Raw genomic sequence first — 18,271 nt, 5'->3', positions numbered from 1 at the left:
ACATAATCATTTAATGTAATTTTTGCACTGTTCTAGAAGACGGGTGAAATTGCTTCTCAGTTGCTTTTAAATAAACTGGTCACTTTTACCCCAAAGTATGTAAAGAAGTCAACTGAAGGTTTAAACGGTAGATTGTGATATTCTTCAGCATTTTTGCTAATAGGGAAGTATTCACTTTTGTTAAAATGAAGTTTGTACCCTGATATTTTTCAAAAAATGTCAAAAACTCTAAGGGCCTCAGGTGTGGTTCTAACGGGGTTAGTAACATATTAATCATCTGTATAAAGTGAGATGTATGAGTTGGGCCACCGCGTACAATACCTTGTATACTATTATTGCCTCTAAGAGCTATGAAAAGTGGCTCTATAGCAAGAACAAAAAGTAGTGGAGGGGGCCAATTAGGGCCAAATCCAAACTTATTGAGTGTATGTAGGAGATGGTCCCAGTCGACTCTGTCAAATGCCTTTTCAGCATCAAGCCATATCACTGATTCTGGGGACATGGTATTAGACTTAGCATAGATAACGTTAAACAGCCGTCTCAAATTGAAATAGGACTGTCTGCCATGAACACACCTAGTTTGGTCATCTGAGATGATATGAGGTAGAAGTGTTACACTCAGTGGTAGGTTGTTGGACCCAAAAGCGGACACAAGGCAGGATAAGGAGAGCTAAGTTATTTATTTGACTGAACACAGTTATTGCAGGTGAGGGTAGTGAGCTGGACAGGCGTGAGTCCCAGTCCGAGAGGTGGGAGGAGGAGAGGTAGCTGGTGCTGGTGGGCTGTGTGGCGTGTAGGTACTCCGGTGAGCGCAGGGCAGAGGTGTTTGCTGCAGAGGCGCTGAGAGCAGGGTTGCTGGGAATGGAGTCACAGGTGGAGCGGGATCGCAGGTGGTAACTGGAGACAGAACAAAGCACAATTATGTCTTGAAGGAAAAACACATGAAACACTAGTGGAGCACTAGAAGGCGAACTAGGTTGAGCCATATACCACATCTGACTGACGAAATCATCTGGCAGCAGGTAGCGTGGAGAGCGGGGCTTATCAGCAGGTGCTGATTGCCAAGCTGCTGCAGGTGTGTGTACATCAGCAGCTCCAATGGGGGGAAACCTCCGGCCAGCCTCTCCGTCCACCTCTGCAGGCAAAACAGAAAAAAACACTCCAAGCACGAAAAACACAAAATCCTCCACAGAGTGAGAGATCGTGACAAGAAGCGTGTCAAGATGGAGTCCAGTGACTTTTGAAAACACTTTACCATCACAGTTTGTTAAACTGATTGGTCTATAGGATGTGCAATCCGGAGGGTCCTTATTTTTCTTTAAGAACAGTATAATAGATGGGTTGTGTTGGGAACCCATCTGGACCTGGAGCATTCCCACTCTGAAGAGACATTATTGCAGTGACAATTTCCTGCAGTGTAAGATTCAACTCTCATTTCTCCTTAGAGTCACAGCTGATTGTAGGATTATTCAAATTAGAGAAAAAGTGTCAAATTGGTAATGATCTGGTGTTGAATCTGAATAATATAGTTTGGAGTAGAACTCTTTAAATTGATTATTAATGGCTTGAGGAGCCATCAGATAATCTAATCTGTGAGATGTTTATCTCCTTCTTCATAAAACCTACTTCATGACTTAAAGATTAGTCTCTCTGCTTGGGTGGTGGTTATGAGATCAACTTCAGTTTGTAAACCTACTCTCTTTTTGATCAAGTCAGGGGTCGGAGAGGCAGATATGAGTCTATTCAATGACTTAATTTTTGAAGATAGCGCATCAGTACTTCCATAAGTGATTTTTCTAGTATACGCATTGTGAGCAATAATCCAGAAATAATTACAAAGAGTTGAAGCCAAGATGACATCTGTCACACTTATATCTAGAAAGATTTCAGTTTGTTCTGAAATAAACTGCACAAAGTCAGAGTTAGCGAGCAGGAGTGGATCAAGCCGCCACATACGTTTAGTTCTCTGGGTCAGAAGTGTTATATTTATACCTACAGGGGCATGGTCAGAGATCACAATTGGATTACTTTTTACTTTATCAGAGGCGTAGCTGGTAGGTTGCAAATTGAGTACATGAGAGCATTGAAGTAAAAACCTACTCCATGACCCTAAATCTCCGGAGTAATGTTCTGGTGGGGGAACAAAGGGTTCTTTGGCCGGGGGAGAAGAGGACTCGTACTGGGGGGGTTACTCACAGCAGCAGGTGTAGTCAAGGAGGAGGCAGGAGGTTGGGAGATGAGCAGGTTGACTTGATGGCCAATCTGGGAAATGCTGCTAGTTAGAGTCTGAAGTGATTTCATTAGTCCCTGAAGCATTTGTTTGTGTCTTCCCACGAGGGTACCTTGAGTGTTCAGGGCCTGATGGATGGAATTTGGATCCGCTGGGTCCATATCTTGGCCAGATGATTCTGTTACACTCGGTTTGGTAGAGTGTGGACCCAAATGCGGACACTGAGGCTGGAGGTAGGTTAAGGAGTGATTTATTGATTTCATAACAGTTCTGCAAGTGAAGGAATTGAGCGCTCCAGGCTGAGTCCCTGTCTGGTAGCGTGGAGGTGGAGGTACGGTAGCTCACGGTGACGCTAGTGGTACGCCGGTGAGCATGGAGTGAGGCTGCTGGCTGCAGAGGTGCGGAGGGCTGAATGGCTGGAGCTGGAAACACAGGAAACCGGAGTGCTGGGGAACACTGATCGCAGAGAGAACATGAGAGTAATTAGTTTTCCAAGAGAACAAAACGAAACAATTAGAAGTCATGAAGATCGACACGCTAACTGGAGCCATGTACCACATTGAGTCGATGAAATCATCTGGCAGCAGGTAGCTCCATCCTTTGTGATACAGGGTTAGTCCCCAGCTCCGATGGCCCTGGTGGGTTGGTCTGGGAGGCTGCCCTTATGTTATTTGGGACAGAGCCCCCACCACACTCTGCAAAACAAAGCACAAAGGTGACCAAACAATACATATAGTTGATGAGAATGAAAAAAAAACACCACCAAACACAAGATTAAGAGGGTGTGATCAGGTGAGGAACTCTATCACCAACCCCCCACCTCCTGGGACGGCCACACGCCGCCTGTCCTATAGCACATGCACAGAGACAAAAGAAACGTGTTGATGCAATATAGGGCTGTGAGGCCACGACAGCTTAACTTCTTGGGGGAAAAACAATAAATGCAGAGGGTAAAACACACCGCAGCTATGCCTCAACTTTCACAAAAATGAACGCCTACCAGGACACTGCACGTCACCGCCACAACAGGTCACACCTGGAGTCAGAGAGGGAAGCACTGTCTCTTCAGTACAGTCAATCAGACCATTCGTAAACACGGAAGTAGGAGGTGCTACGGCCTATCTGGCCCTATGCTAGCTTGGACGGACATTTCACTACCGGCTACACCAGCATAACAAGAACTGTAAAAAAAAAAAAGTTTTTAAATGAAGATAATTTGAGGGTTTTTCCCCACAATAACAGGGACTGTTCACCAAACCAACAACAGATTTCAGATTCACAACATAAGAGCAAGCTAGCTGTGCAAAAAGTAAAATATTGCAAACAGCGAAAGAGGTCCTTCCCGTGGGAGTGACAGTTGAAAAGTAATGCACTCATTACGACACAAAATGATCATAATGATCAAAATGGTATCTAGAAAGAAATGTTAAAGACGAGACAACCTGCATGTTTGGTCCGTGCTCTGGAAAATCATGGTCCAGACAGGGAGTCAAGGTAATTGTGTACCTGCTCCGGTGTGACAACCCTCCTTTGGAACCTCCATGAGACACCTGGGAGTAGCTGAGAAGAGCATGGCAGATGGAATCTCACATTCCCGCAGCCAGTTTCACTGCATCATATGCCTTACATTTCTTCATCACTGTTGAGAAGTCGTTGTAAAAAGAAAAGAATGCGTGGAATCGCAGCAGCAATTACGTGGGACTTTTATTCAATGCGCTCTTTCCAGTTTTAGTGGTCAGCTTTGGTGAACATCTTGAGGATGTGTGGCAGCCATGATTCAAAGAAGTCCACTGGCCCTCTCTGTGTTTTCTGCCAGACCCACAACCCGAATATTCAAACGCCTGCTGTAGTTCTCCGCCATATCCAGACTCTCTGTTAAAGCACTATAACTTGCTTTCCCTCGAAAATTCTTGGTTCTTGTGTTGTGCGGCTAATATCCTAGCCTCTGCTTCATCCAGCCACTTGCTAGCAGTCTGGAGATCAACAGAATGCTTTGTGAATGTTCTCAGGAGGACTGAGTTTTTCTTCAGTTACTTTTATGATGTCAGCAGTCATTGAATTAAGGGCTTTGGTGAGGGCTGGGTCAAGTTCATTGGCGAAATCAGATTCACTCTGGTTGTCGCTGTCTGTGCCATCTTGGTTACGCACACCTCTCCATAAACGAATGGCACAACACAGGAGGGCCAACTCCAGGTCAAGACTCTGCTGTCACTTACATCTGAAGGAGAAAAATCATTCCTTTGAGGACAACAATGTAAACATCTTGGCCAGAGAAGACAGATGGTTTGAAAGAGGAGTTAAGGAATCCATCTATGTCAAACTGGAACGACCTTCTTTGAACAGAGGAGGTGGACTACGACATTACTTATCACCCACCTACAATGCAGTACTGAGTTCCCTCCCCAGACAGCTTAACAACCATTCACACCTGAGCTCACCTAGCCCTAGCAACCCACATGAAGGCCGGTTAAGTCAACGACCCACAAGTGGCCCTAATGACTCTGAAACTCAGAGCTCACACGTGTCCTTAACGACTCTGTAAGGACACTCCCACACAGAGTTTAAAAGCCTGCAACTCCCCTCCAGTAAGTTAGAACTGAAGAAGCCTCTTGGATGAGAGGTATTTAGGTGGAATCAACCCTTAACTATAAATAATGAAGTAGTATTTGGGTGGAATAAACCTTCCAAACTATAACTATTTTCTGTCATATACTCCATGACAGAAAATTATACTTTTTTATTGTATACAATAACATTTTATGGTAAAGAAAAATAAATATGCATCTATTATGCAAGTCAGTTGTCTACATTTTGTTTGATCAATATCATATGAGGACTAAGTGCTAAAATTCAAGATTACTTACTTCTTTGTCCAGAGGGAAATTTAGTGAACATAAAGGCTGCCACATAAAAAATACATACACTTGGTGCAGTAACAGACATATGTGTCAGCATGTTTAAAGGACCATACCAGTGTTACTACAGGTCACTGTCTACTGTCAGCTTGTTTCATTTAATTTAGCTTTAAATATGGACAACTGATGTGTGTGTATATATATATATATATATATATATATATATATATATATATATATATATATATATATATATATATATATATATATATATATGTATAATATATGGTGCATATTTGTAATAGTAGCCTACTGCAACTTTACTAAAAAATGGTATAAAAAAATGTTATTGTATACAATAAAACAAGTGTCTATAGTTTCTGTAATGGAGTATATCACTTGACTGTTAAAAGAAAAGAAAGCAGACTCACTGCCAGTTGCAGTGTCTTATTTTGATTTGCAGACTTTGTTCATTTTTTGTCTCATTGATTGTCATTATTAGTACTTAAATTAATATAAATCACTGAATATAAAAACGATTAATCAAAATCAGTTCAATGTAAACGTTAGTGTTTTTAATCAGAAAACCCACAATTTTCACTTCTACTAGTATTTGTATACAGGGCAGACCTGCAACATCCAATATGGCGGAGGCGTTGATGTTTCGCAGCAACGGGCCAACTAATATATATGTGTATGGTTATCCCCACCCCAACAAGCAGGTGGCAGCACACGACCAAGTAGAGGAACTAAAAGCAGAAGAAGAAATGCGGAAGTGTGCACGGTGTAAACAATCGAGTCAACAAAATATTGTTCCCCTTTTGAAGTGCAACCGGTAATGTTTTAATATTAACAGAAGTGTGTTGAGAATGTAGCAAGTGATGTTTTAGATTAATTGGTTGAGAAGTAGATGTGTCGGTGAATAAAGGTTTATTCTCTTCTGGTCTGTGATCATTTTGTACTACACCGGTTGAATGTGTTAAGATCTGTCGAACGTCCCTTAGACCCTTTAGTAGCTTTCTGTGAACAAGCTAATGTTTAATATCATGTGTAAGTGCTTTAATCTGAGAACCCATGTTGTGTTTTTTCTGCTGTGTCAGTGCGGGTTGGCTGCAGCCGTCATGCCTTATCTGGGCAGTGAGGATACGGTGAGGGAGCTGAGGAGAGCTCTGTCCAACCCCAACGTCCAATCTGACCAGCTGCGCTACAGAAACACCATCCTCAAAGTCATCAGGTAGGTTACACACGCACGCACACAGACACCAGACTGCTTCAGTAGATACACCTATACAGTCTAATGCCATTCAATACAACTGCTGAGCCAGAAAGTCGTTTTTTATGAATCCTATTATTTTCCATTTGATACACTGTCAAAGAGGCATTAATTCAGTTGTAACACTTTGAAAATCTCTAATATTGTCACATTTATCCAAAAAATAATCAGACAGTTTGAGGATTCAGAAAGTAAATGAAAGTGTCAGAAGTCAAATTGTCATTGTAAGCAAACAGTGGCTTTGTCAGTGTCAAATCATGGCTAGGCTAAAGGTTTCTGATGGGGCAGTGAATGTAACTTTAAAACACTTTACAGAAACTGGATCAGATGTATCCAAAGCACGATCAGGCAGAGCCAAAGTGAGCACACCTTCAGGACATCAATACATCAAGCTTAGTTCACTGAGAGATATAGAAGCAACTTCATCACAGATACAGAATTTACTAAATAAACAACAAAGACTCCAGTCAGCCCTGTCAGAAGAAGGCTGTCTTGTAGTGTCTCAGAGGATGAGCAGCAGTTTCTGAACCACTTCTCAGGATGGAAACAAGGACAAACACTTGAGGTGGGCTAAGAAATGCCAGAATTTCACAGTGGATGATGGAAAAAGTCCATTTATTGATGAATCACAGTGATAGATTAGTGTCAGTAACAGAAGGGTATATGTAAGGAGACGAACAGGAGAGAGAATGATACCTCAGAACTGACTCCACCCTGACCCAGGAGAAGCACCACTCCATTCTTCAGAGACATGCTCCACCCTCTGGTTTGATCTTTTTGGAGAAGGATTCATACTGCAGCAGGATAATGAGCCTGAACACACCTCAAAGCTTTGACACAACTACTGAAGACCAAAGAAGACCAAGTCCTCACTCCCTCACTCTGACAATGTCAACAAAAACGAAAACATATGAACTTCTTAAGGTAGAATTCATGGCAATTCAGGGCTGTTGTGTTAAATTGAAATAGATTGTACAGGTGTTCCTCTTAAAGTGGCGACTAAGTGTATGTGCATTGTGCATGTACCCTGTCACCTCCAAGTTCCCATGAAGTCCTGTTTACACTGCCAGAATGTGGCAATGTCATTACTTGTAGAGCTGAAAAAATTAGTCAATTAATAAGAATTGTCAATTAATCATAGTAGACTGACCTCATGTATTTGGGTTTTGGACTGCTGATTGAACAAAACAAGACATTACAACACATGGACTAATATTTTCAGGTATGTTATACAATAAATAATTTGATTACTTTAGATAGACAACCGGCAGGTTAAAGTAACCAGTAAGATATCGTACCTGAATTAATCTTAGTCTTGTTAATATAGTGTTGATCTTCCTCTGCATGCTTGGTCTGTCCTGGTTATAGGGGGTTAGCCATTGAGCTGGTGACTCATGTTCTCATTTCTCGCAGCTATTCAATGTTAATGTTATAAAGTTACATTGATCTTTTGGGCTGATGCCTTTACTAGATAGATACTAGATATTGGGCAGCACAGAAATTCATACATCCATATATCGGCAGATATTCTTATCCACACAGAATATACACATAAACCCTTGTGAAAAAGATGTACATAAAAGAGGCAGGATGTTTTACAGTAAACATAAACTTTATCATCTAAAATGACATCAGAGCACTGACACAGTTAATTCACTGAGTGTTTAACAATTATAAATTACCCAAAGAAATTTCTGTATTGTACCACTAGTACCATTCATATCATCTGAAGGCCTGGCATCTCCTCTTTTATAAAATAGTCCCTTAAAGTCAAGTAGCTGAAGAGTTCTTGACTTCCAGCCTAAATGCACTACCCACACTCAAAATGAATGGGATTGCTTGCTTTTTCACCATAATGCCTGATTTGGTCTGAATGAGACCTTACTCTTTCACCGTTTATCTTTTTTCTCCTGATTTCCATTGCATTTCTCCCTCCTAAACGCATTCTTTTTACCTCCACTCCCCTATCTTTCTGTCTCAGGGCAATGTCCCAGGGTGTGGATGTTTCAGGCCTGTTCAGTGAGATGGTTAAAGCATGTGCCACAGTAGATGTAGTCCAGAAGAAACTGGTCTATGTCTTCCTGTGTTCCTATGCAACTTTAAACCCAGAGCTGTCTCTGCTAGTCATCAATACCCTGAGGAAAGATTGTCAGGATCCAAACCCCATGGTCCGCAGCCTTGCCCTGAGGAACATGACCAATCTCAGGTGAGATGCTATACACATCGCCCTTAGTACAAACTGTAACATCAGCCTGTGACTGCAGGAATAGTTAAATTTTTGACTGTGTGTCCTAGGTTACCCAGTCTGGTCGAGTATGTGGAGCAGCCTCTGACAGCAGGACTGAGGGACAGAGCAGCATGTGTACGACGAGTGGCTGTACTTGGTTGGGCCAAGCTACACAATCTCCAACCCAACTCTGAGATTGGTAGTGTGGATGGATAGCTTTCTTGTTTCTGTTTTTCTTTACCACTGTCATACTTTCTGTCTATCACTGTAATTCAGTAACAAATGTTATGGGTTCTGACACAACTTCGCCTGCTTGTAAGATGCATAGAAAAACAAGACAGACTTGAAGTATCAAAGCTCTAGCAGTGTTTGTAGTTCTGAGCAAAATTTTGCCATGACATATTTAAATGTTGTAATGAGGTGGTGAATAGTTGTAATGAGGTGGTGGATAGTTGTAATGAGGTGGTGGATAGTTGTAATGAGGTGGTCCAGATGTAAGTGGAAAACCGAGTCTTGACCTGAGGAGTTGGCTCTCCTGTGTTGTGCCAATCGTTTATGGAGAGGTTGTTTTGTCTCCCCAATGTCCAAGCATATACTACTACTAACAGTAGTAGTCTAGAATAGAATAGAATAGAATAGAATAGAATAGAATAGAATAGAATAGAATAGATATACTTTATTGATCCCAAGCTGGGAAATTAAGGTGTAGCAGCAGCATTACACACAGAGACGAATGACAACACAGTGAAATAAAAAGAACAACCTAGACATATTAACATAGCAATATAAAATGTAATATAACAAATGTATATATATAAAAAATATGTATAAAAATGTATAAATGAGCAGTGTTGATGTAAACATAAGCAGTATTAATTGTAGTGCAAAATAAAATATAAGGTGCAGTGAACAGATGAGGAGCAGAACAGTGTAAAAACATATAAAGTGCGTAGAGACTGTATGTTATGACCAGAGCTTTAGCTGTTATTGTACAGTGTGATGGCATGTGGCAGGAAAGATTTCCTGTATCTGCCCCTTCGACAGCGGAGCTGAAGCAGCGAGAGGGTGCTGATCATTGTCCATGATGGATAAAAGTTTCTTCAGCGTTCTCCTCACCACCACGGTCTCAAAAGAGTCCAGCCTGAGACCAAGTACAGAGCCAGCCTTCTTGATGATTTTATCAAGTCTGTTAGTGTCGCTGGCTCTGATGCTGCTGCCCCAACACACAGCAGCAAAGAAAATTGCGCCGGCAACAACAGACTGGTAGAAGATCTCCAACATCTTGCTGCACACGTTGAAGGCTCTCAGCTTCCTCAGGAAATAGAGTCTGCTCATCCCCTTCTTGTACACAGCCTCGGTATTAGTTTTCCAGTCCAATCTGTTGTCTATCACCACTCCCAGGTACTTGTAGTCGTCCACCTCTTCCACCACCTCCCCCCTGATCCGTAGTGGCTGTGAAGGCATCTTCTTCCTCCTGAAGTCAATCACCATCTCTCTGGTCTTGTTGACATTCAGCCTCAGGTGATTCTGTTCGGACCACTCAACAAAGTTGTAGTTGATGGAACAACTCCTCCATAAACGAATGGCACAACACAGGAGGGCCAACTCCTCAGGTCAAGACTCTGCTGTCCACTTACATCTGGACCACCTCATTACAACTATCCACCACCTCATTACCTTATTCACCAACTTATTACAACTATCCACCAACTTAGTAGTTGTAATAAGTTGGTGGATAGTTGTAATAAGTTGATGGATAGTTGTAATAAGTTGGTGGATAGTTGTAATGAGGTGGTGGATAGTTGTAATAAGTTGGTGGATAGTTGTAATAAGTTGGTGGATAGTTGTAATGAGGTGGTGGATAGTTGTAATAAGTTGGTGGATAGTTGTAATAAGTTGGTGGATAGTTGTAATGAGGTGGTGGATAGTTGTAATAAGTTGGTGGATAGTTGTAATAAGTTGGTGGATAGTTGTAATAAGTTGGTGGATAGTTGTAATGAGGTGGTGGATAGTTGTAATAAGTTGGTGGATAGTTGTAATAAGTTGGTGGATAGTTGTAATGAGGTGGTGGATAGTTGTAATAAGTTGGTGGATAGTTGTAATGAGTTGGTGGATAGTTGTAATAAGTTGGTGGATAGTTGTAATGAGGTGGTGGATAGTTGTAATAAGTTGGTGGATAGTTGTAATAAGTTGGTGGATAGTTGTAATGAGGTGGTGGATAGTTGTAATGAGTTGGTGGATAGTTGTAATAAGTTGGTGGATAGTTGTAATGAGTTGGTGGATAGTTGTAATAAGTTGGTGGATAGTTGTAATGAGGTGGTGGATAGTTGTAATAAGTTGGTGGATAGTTGTAATGAGTTGGTGGATAGTTGTAATGAGTTGGTGGATAGTTGTAATAAGTTGGTGGATAGTTGTAATGAGGTGGTGGATAGTTGTAATGAGTTGGTGGATAGTTGTAATGAGGTGGTGGATAGTTGTAATGAGTTGGTGGATAGTTGTAATGAGTTGGTGGATAGTTGTAATAAGTTGGTGGATAGTTGTAATGAGTTGGTGGATAGTTGTAATAAGTTGGTGGATAGTTGTAATGAGGTGGTGGATAGTTGTAATGAGTTGGTGGATAGTTGTAATGAGTTGGTGGATAGTTGTAATGAGTTGGTGGATAGTTGTAATAAGTTGGTGGATAGTTGTAATGAGTTGGTGGATAGTTGTAATGAGTTGGTGGATAGTTGTAATGAGGTGGTGGATAGTTGTAATGAGTTGGTGGATAGTTGTAATGAGTTGGTGGATAGTTGTAATAAGTTGGTGGATAGTTGTAATAAGTTGGTGGATAGTTGTAATGAGTTGGTGGATAGTTGTAATAAGTTGGTGGATAGTTGTAATGAGGTGGTGGATAGTTGTAATGAGTTGGTGGATAGTTGTAATGAGTTGGTGGATAGTTGTAATGAGTTGGTGGATAGTTGTAATAAGTTGGTGGATAGTTGTAATGAGTTGGTGGATAGTTGTAATAAGTTGGTGGATAGTTGTAATGAGTTGGTGGATAGTTGTAATAAGTTGGTGGATAGTTGTAATGAGGTGGTGGATAGTTGTAATGAGTTGGTGGATAGTTGTAATGAGTTGGTGGATAGTTGTAATGAGTTGGTGGATAGTTGTAATAAGTTGGTGGATAGTTGTAATGAGTTGGTGGATAGTTGTAATGAGTTGGTGGATAGTTGTAATGAGGTGGTGGATAGTTGTAATGAGTTGGTGGATAGTTGTAATGAGTTGGTGGATAGTTGTAATAAGTTGGTGGATAGTTGTAATGAGTTGGTGGATAGTTGTAATAAGTTGGTGGATAGTTGTAATGAGGTGGTGGATAGTTGTAATGAGTTGGTGGATAGTTGTAATGAGTTGGTGGATAGTTGTAATGAGTTGGTGGATAGTTGTAATAAGTTGGTGGATAGTTGTAATGAGTTGGTGGATAGTTGTAATGAGTTGGTGGATAGTTGTAATGAGTTGGTGGATAGTTGTAATGAGGTGGTGGATAGTTGTAATGAGTTGGTGGATAGTTGTAATGAGTTGGTGGATAGTTGTAATAAGTTGGTGGATAGTTGTAATGAGGTTGATCGTGGAATGTAGCAGCGTAGTGTCATGGGTGGTCATAGCATGAGCATACTCTGATATCGGTGGATATAGAGGATTTGATATTGTGATTGCTAAATGGTCAGATTAATTAAGCTAGAACGTTTAAAATTTTTTATTTAAATCATATTCACTCAGAGCAGCAGAGGACATTTCTACTGTCCTCAGTGCTCAATAGCAGTCAGCTAAGGTTCTGAAGCCAGAAAAGACCAAACCAAGTTATCAACTTACAAAAACTATGTCACGAATTGGAAGGAATAAACTAAAACATGACATAAATTAGAATGTTATCTGACTCAAAAACCAGACTTCACACGAGCAAATTATCTGATCACAGTAAAAGCTCCTAAATTGAGCAAAGCTTTGACTATGTACAGACTAAGGAAGCACAGCGTAGCTATAGAGAAGGGTCAGCATAAATAGAGCTAGCTGCCAGAGGAGCAGAGACTGTGCTCCCAATGTGACAGAGGACAGAGACAGAGCTACATTTCTCACCTCATGTCTAAAATACCAAACTTTAAACGAGAAACATTTCATCAATATAACCAGAATATATCTCTAATTTAAATCAAAACAAACTTAGAGAAACTCTCCAGTCTATTTTGAGAAACCTGGAAATATGAAATAGCATAGCAAATTTGAGCTGAGTTGCTGATTGCTGTGGACCTTGAGGATTTAGTGCATTATTCTGTTAAATGTAGCTCCACATCCACAATTTGTATTTCCTTTATGACTGCTCAAACGATGGACAGACAGGCACTAAATCACTAAAACAGATGCATGATGCATCTTTTTTTAGTATATAATACTATTATTAAACAATCATGCAAAAGAAGGTTCTGCTGTAAAAGGGGCAAGTACAGAACTGATTTGCCAGCCACTGTGTTTTCTAATCTGTGTTCACACTCTGAGAAGGATAAAATTGTTTTCACCCCACCTCTACCTCTTAATGGTTAACGTTTTCATGCTCTTTGTATGTACATCCACATCAGGTCCACAAACATCTTGTTAATGTTTGTTCCAGATGCTGCAGTAGTGAACGAGCTGTACAGCCTGCTGAGGGACCCAGACCCTGTGGTGATGGTAAACTGCCTCCGAGCTCTGGAGGAGATCCTTAAGGAGGAGGGAGGAGTCGCTATTAACAAACCTATCACCCATCACCTCCTTAACAGGTTGGCTCAGAGTTAGATTATCAGAAAACCATGTCACCAAATGAAAACTGTCAAAACAAAGAAGTCTGTTGTGTTGGGGTCGCACTGGACTGAATTTTTGATAAATACTGAAAGATAATGTTATGGGATATAAAATAATGGGAACTAGAGGAGTACTACTACTTGTAGCATTTCATTTTAAATCAGAGTTATCATGAAAAACAGGAACGTAACTGTCGCCAGAAGTCTAGGTCTTTGTATATGAGGGGGTGGAGGCTTTTACTCTGCAGCTGAAGACAATTCATCAGGTGAAAATGACTGGTCAATCACCATAGTGATCTCTCCTCCATCTGTTTTTCGCTCCTGCATGTTCTGAAACATTGCCAGGGCATCAGTGTTTCATTTGTTATGGTCCATTTCTTGTTTTTGCTATCTTTTAGTAACATTGATATAGCCCTCTGTAAGCATAGGCATGCAGTCAAAAAGATGTCTTGACTAAACAATGGCCGTTGCTAGGCAACTGGACGTGGCATAAATGTTGAGCATGACATTGAAGAATGGTTTCTACTAGGGGTAAAAATGACCGCTCTGCAGTTTGAGTGAAAAATGATCACAAGATTCCAAGAAGGCAGCCAAGTCAGCCCATTGTTTGTGTTTCAGAAGCTGATCTCTGATCTGGGATCTTTGGATTACACTTTGTGATTAGATGTTTTAAGATCGTTGCTGCATTCTGGACTATTTGAGGCCTACCTGGAATCCCCCATGGCTGGTTAATGCCTAGACCTACTTGGAATCCACCTGCTGTACTCCGTACCTACGCATCTCAGTGGGACAAAGTAGCACTCAACAAATCATTTAAGTGGTACAGTGGCTGCCAGATTTTGTCACTATTCTGTTATTTCTATGCAGACCTGCACTCAATGTGGGTTAGCTGCTTTAGCTCAAACTTGTATTAAGGACTCATTTTTCCTGTTGCGTTTTGGATTCTATGGCCAGGTAGCACGCTGAAGAGCTGTGGACCTTGGGTGAGTTGAAGTGGCTATGTTTCTCTGGTCTGCCAACCTAACTACCTCCATTGTTCAGCTTGAGGTCCCATACAACTCTATACTCAACAAGACAGCATTTAAGTTGGCCTAATGTATTTATTTATATTTCTGATGCTTATTCACTGTAACCCTGGATTGAATGAACTAAATGGGAACAACAGGGAGAGAATTCACCTTGTTATACGAAAGACAACTCTCAACTTCTCCAACGACAATTCTTGAATCAGTTACACTTTCCTTGATGTCTGGAAGTGTTCAGCCCCACCCCTGGCCTTCTAAGCCTGTGCATTGTTTATTTACTTCCTCAGATTTCAAAGGTAGAAGAGGCCTTGGGTTTATTCATTTAAATGTTAGACGTCTCATCCATATAACGGATATGATCAGAATCTGGGCAAATATGACAAACGCTGACATAGTGGTAGGCACAATCCATATTCTGTATTCTTACGCACAGGTGCAGCTGTGCCTGCACCACACTGTATTACGTGGCTGTCTGACAACAATGTAAAGCACCAAAAATGTTCATAAAAGCGTACACTTAAATGGATATATATTTCTATTAGGTGTGCCTCTTTTAGCAGTACTATACCCTGCTTCGCTGCTGCTGCTATGTACTGTTTCTCCAAACATACCTCATACAACCCCACATCAAAAGACCCCAACTATCGCTTTAAAGACCCTAAAGCGGTTAGCCCCGTTGTCATTGAAATGAAAATCCCTGCTGTGCTGGGCTGAAGTGCAGAGTCAAACTGCCTATCTACAGTTGTCTGCTGCTTTGTGTGTTCGTGTGCGAGTGTGTGTTTTGTGTGCGTTTCTCAGTCAGTATTTATCCATGCACACTTAGGTTGAGCTATGGTAGTAGCTTGATTAGGCTATTTAATTGGACTACTGCCATTGTCCCAGTATACAAGCACCAGGGGAGAATCGAATTATTGACGGAAGTATGTCCGACTCCACCACGGCAGGTGGTGATATGCACCGTTTCAGCTAGTTGCTACTGGACCTTCATCTGGTTGACCTATTATGTCACATACCAAACAAGTTAAGAATCGGCAAACAGGCTGCACAGCGAATGGTAAAAACATGGGTGACTTTTTGGCACTGTACATTACATAATATATATTGTGTTAATACCTTCGTCGTCGTCTTCTTTCATTTTTCCCGGCTTCCTGCTACACATTAAGGCCATGGACGACTTCCAGGTTCCATTATCTGGGTGTGTTTGTCCTACTTTGAGAAATTCGATTTAGTACAATTTCAGTTGGACTAACATGTTTACATTTAAAAGTCTGGTTTAAGTCAGACTAATGCAATAGTCTGACTTTTTCTAACATCACGTAACTGTACTGAGTGACCCCTAAGCACCTTGCTGCTGCGGAGTGGTGTTTCCTGTTTATTTAAACTTTGTTAATATTGAGAGGTGTTTGTTCAAATTGCACTGAACTTCCTTGGGCCTTCAGCAACAAACCTGCATTTGAAGTAGATCGGTTGAACAGTTCTCGAGATATACAAACCAAAGCACAGACAGACAAACATAGATTCCTTGCTTTAGAGTAAGATAAACTAACACGAACTAAAAGAATCCTAGTTGCAATCCTACTTGTTACTAGGAGTAGGGTTGGGTTCTGTTCACAATTGAACCGATACTGGTTCAGATACCACTACCTGGAATTCAATACCGGCACCCAATGGTAACCTTTTTGGTGCTTAACTCTTTCTGTAAAACAAAAGTGTAATTGTAGTTCTTACCATGGGAACCACAGGAAAAAGTTAAATCATACACTGAATAACAACAACAACAGAAATATATGTTGAGTCATTTTTCCAATAACAATGCACATCGTGTCAGTCAGTCTTTCTGAGTTTTATTTCAGCAGCATCATTGCCATACTGCATATAACACTGGTAGCGGTTCAGTGTTGAAGCTGCAGAGAAACAGATTGAGTTAACAATTTAAAGTCAGTAGTTTAAAGTCTGTTTCCGGAGCTTATTAAATACTTTATATGCCCATAAATACGAGCACTAGTCATTCTATGTGAATTAAAATGGATCGTCTGTAAATATAATTTTATCGCAGTTGCGGTGCTAACCTCCATGTTAAAGGTAAAGATTTGCTCCTAGGTCGGTAGGAGCCCTTATAAGTACCGAGTCTGGTACGCAACCCTACCTAGGAGTTAGCTATAAACTTAAATGATAACCCACAAAAACTGTATGCAAAATGTAGAACATTTTAGATGTAGACGCTTAGGGGCATCATTTAAAAAGCTTTCGAAGCATGAATTGGGATTTATAGAAAAAATACTTTTTCTGTTAACTTTGACCCATGCATATATACATTTTGAAGGCAAGGGGAATTGGCGACACCCATGGTGAGGTGGTGAATATAAGCCAGATTTACAAATTAAATGTGAAGGCATTATTCTACACATAATGGTGCATCTCACAGTTGGCTTAATGTAAAATTAACCCAATAAATACCCTAATAAATTATGATAATTAGCATTTCTATCTCGAGCATTGACCAGAGGAAGGTGATCAAGTCTGAGTTCGCTCACCGGCCACCGAGTGATAGGAAGGCGAGTATGATGTCTCTCCATGTCAGCTTTGCTTCCAAGCCATTGCTCACTCAGACGTGCATGTTGCGGTAGCGCATACACCTAATTTGGACCCGCAGAGTTCAGCTTTGTCCAAAACACCACCATGACTAAAGGCACGTGTTAGGTTGGTAGGTGCCATTCTGCCATTATTTTGTTCAAGTTTTATTTAAATATTTTATAAATATTTTCATTTAAAGTGAACGTCCTTCATCTGATACTGTCTTCCGTTTGGTTATTGGTGTCACGGTTCAGCCGTGGCAGTCAGGGTTTTTGTTATTGTTTTCTCCCCGTCTGTTTTCCCCCTCCTGATTGTGTCATCATCTCATTAACACCAGCTATATCAACCCAGTCTCTTCACTACTCCAGTGCCAGATTGTTCCATCCTGTATGGTGACTATACTGGTGCTCTACTCTCAAGTTTTTTGCTATCTGTGTATTTCTAGTGTTGCTACGGTCTTCGTGTTTTTTCCCTCCTTCGTGTGTAGTACCCTCAGCGTCTCTCCGCTCAGCCTGCAGCTCCACCTGCTCACCTGTGTATTTCACCTCCTCGCTTCCAGACCACTCAACCTGCCTGCCAGCCCTCCTCTCTCTCAACGGCCCAGCTATTGTTGTAAATAGATACCTTTGTATAAGACCTAACTGTTCTACTGCCTCCGGCCTCAGCATTCTGGGTCCAACAAAAACCCCACCTTAACAATATGTCCCTGATTCCAGGGTGGTGCCCCGTAATTATTAATTTATATTAAAAATAATAATAAGAATTTTTTATAATTACTACTAGTAATTATTAATTGCTAATACCAGTGTATGCAACACAGCTTTGTCCAGCTTCATAATCTTGGTAAGCCTCTGCCTTTACTGGATCTCTGCTCAGATTCTTCTTTGTACCACGCAGGCTGGGAAGTTCTGCTTCAGGCTGAGCAGTGAGCTTACGCATGTTACTGACATGCAGAAACGGGATATCTGTGTATTCACTCTACCACTGTTGTCATCTGTCCATGACCTCATCACCAGCTTTTCACTATTGTATGGTAGGGTGTCTAGTTGCCAAGATATAATGTTGGCGGCTGAACTATCGGAGAGACTTGACAGGCCCTTGTAGTATCGAGCCAAGCCTAGTGTTCTCTGCTGCTAGGCCATCGGGCGATCTGAGATGGACAGGTTCTATTTGCAAGGCCTCGAGATGTTTTCTCTTCTGCAGAAGACTTTCAAGCAACACTGGGTGGCTTGGTGATGTAGTTTTCTGCTCCTGGTCAGTTGCCTGAATTTCAGGC

General features: G+C 41.1%; 2 protein-coding genes across 2 annotated transcripts in view; one reads left to right on the top strand and one right to left on the bottom strand.

Moving 5' to 3' along the window:
- Nucleotides 1–697: 697 nt before the first annotated feature.
- On the bottom strand, nt 698–3,803 carry LOC140999729 (uncharacterized). The gene is made up of 5 exons (XM_073470249.1): nt 3,737–3,803; nt 2,576–2,652; nt 2,197–2,457; nt 991–1,135; nt 698–897 (listed from the first exon to the last, which is right to left on the bottom strand). Exons 1-5 carry the CDS (start codon nt 3,801–3,803, stop codon nt 698–700), a joined length of 750 nt encoding a protein of 249 aa, XP_073326350.1.
- Nucleotides 3,804–5,854: 2,051 nt separating this feature from the next.
- ap4b1 (adaptor related protein complex 4 subunit beta 1) overlaps nt 5,855–18,271 on the top strand; it is a 36,041-nt gene continuing 23,624 nt past the window's right edge. The window contains exons 1-5 of the mRNA XM_073470118.1: nt 5,855–5,920; nt 6,186–6,319; nt 8,340–8,564; nt 8,654–8,784; nt 13,228–13,375. Coding sequence (XP_073326219.1) covers nt 6,207–6,319; nt 8,340–8,564; nt 8,654–8,784; nt 13,228–13,375 — 617 coding nt within the window. The 5' untranslated portion in view covers nt 5,855–5,920; nt 6,186–6,206. The remainder of the gene's footprint in view (nt 5,921–6,185; nt 6,320–8,339; nt 8,565–8,653; nt 8,785–13,227; nt 13,376–18,271) is intronic.

Source organism: Pagrus major, chromosome 7, assembly GCF_040436345.1.
Source record: "Pagrus major chromosome 7, Pma_NU_1.0".
Classification (NCBI taxonomy): Eukaryota; Metazoa; Chordata; class Actinopteri; order Spariformes; family Sparidae; genus Pagrus; species Pagrus major.
Note: the sequence above shows the minus strand (reverse complement) of the source record. Positions and strands in the feature narration are given on the sequence as shown.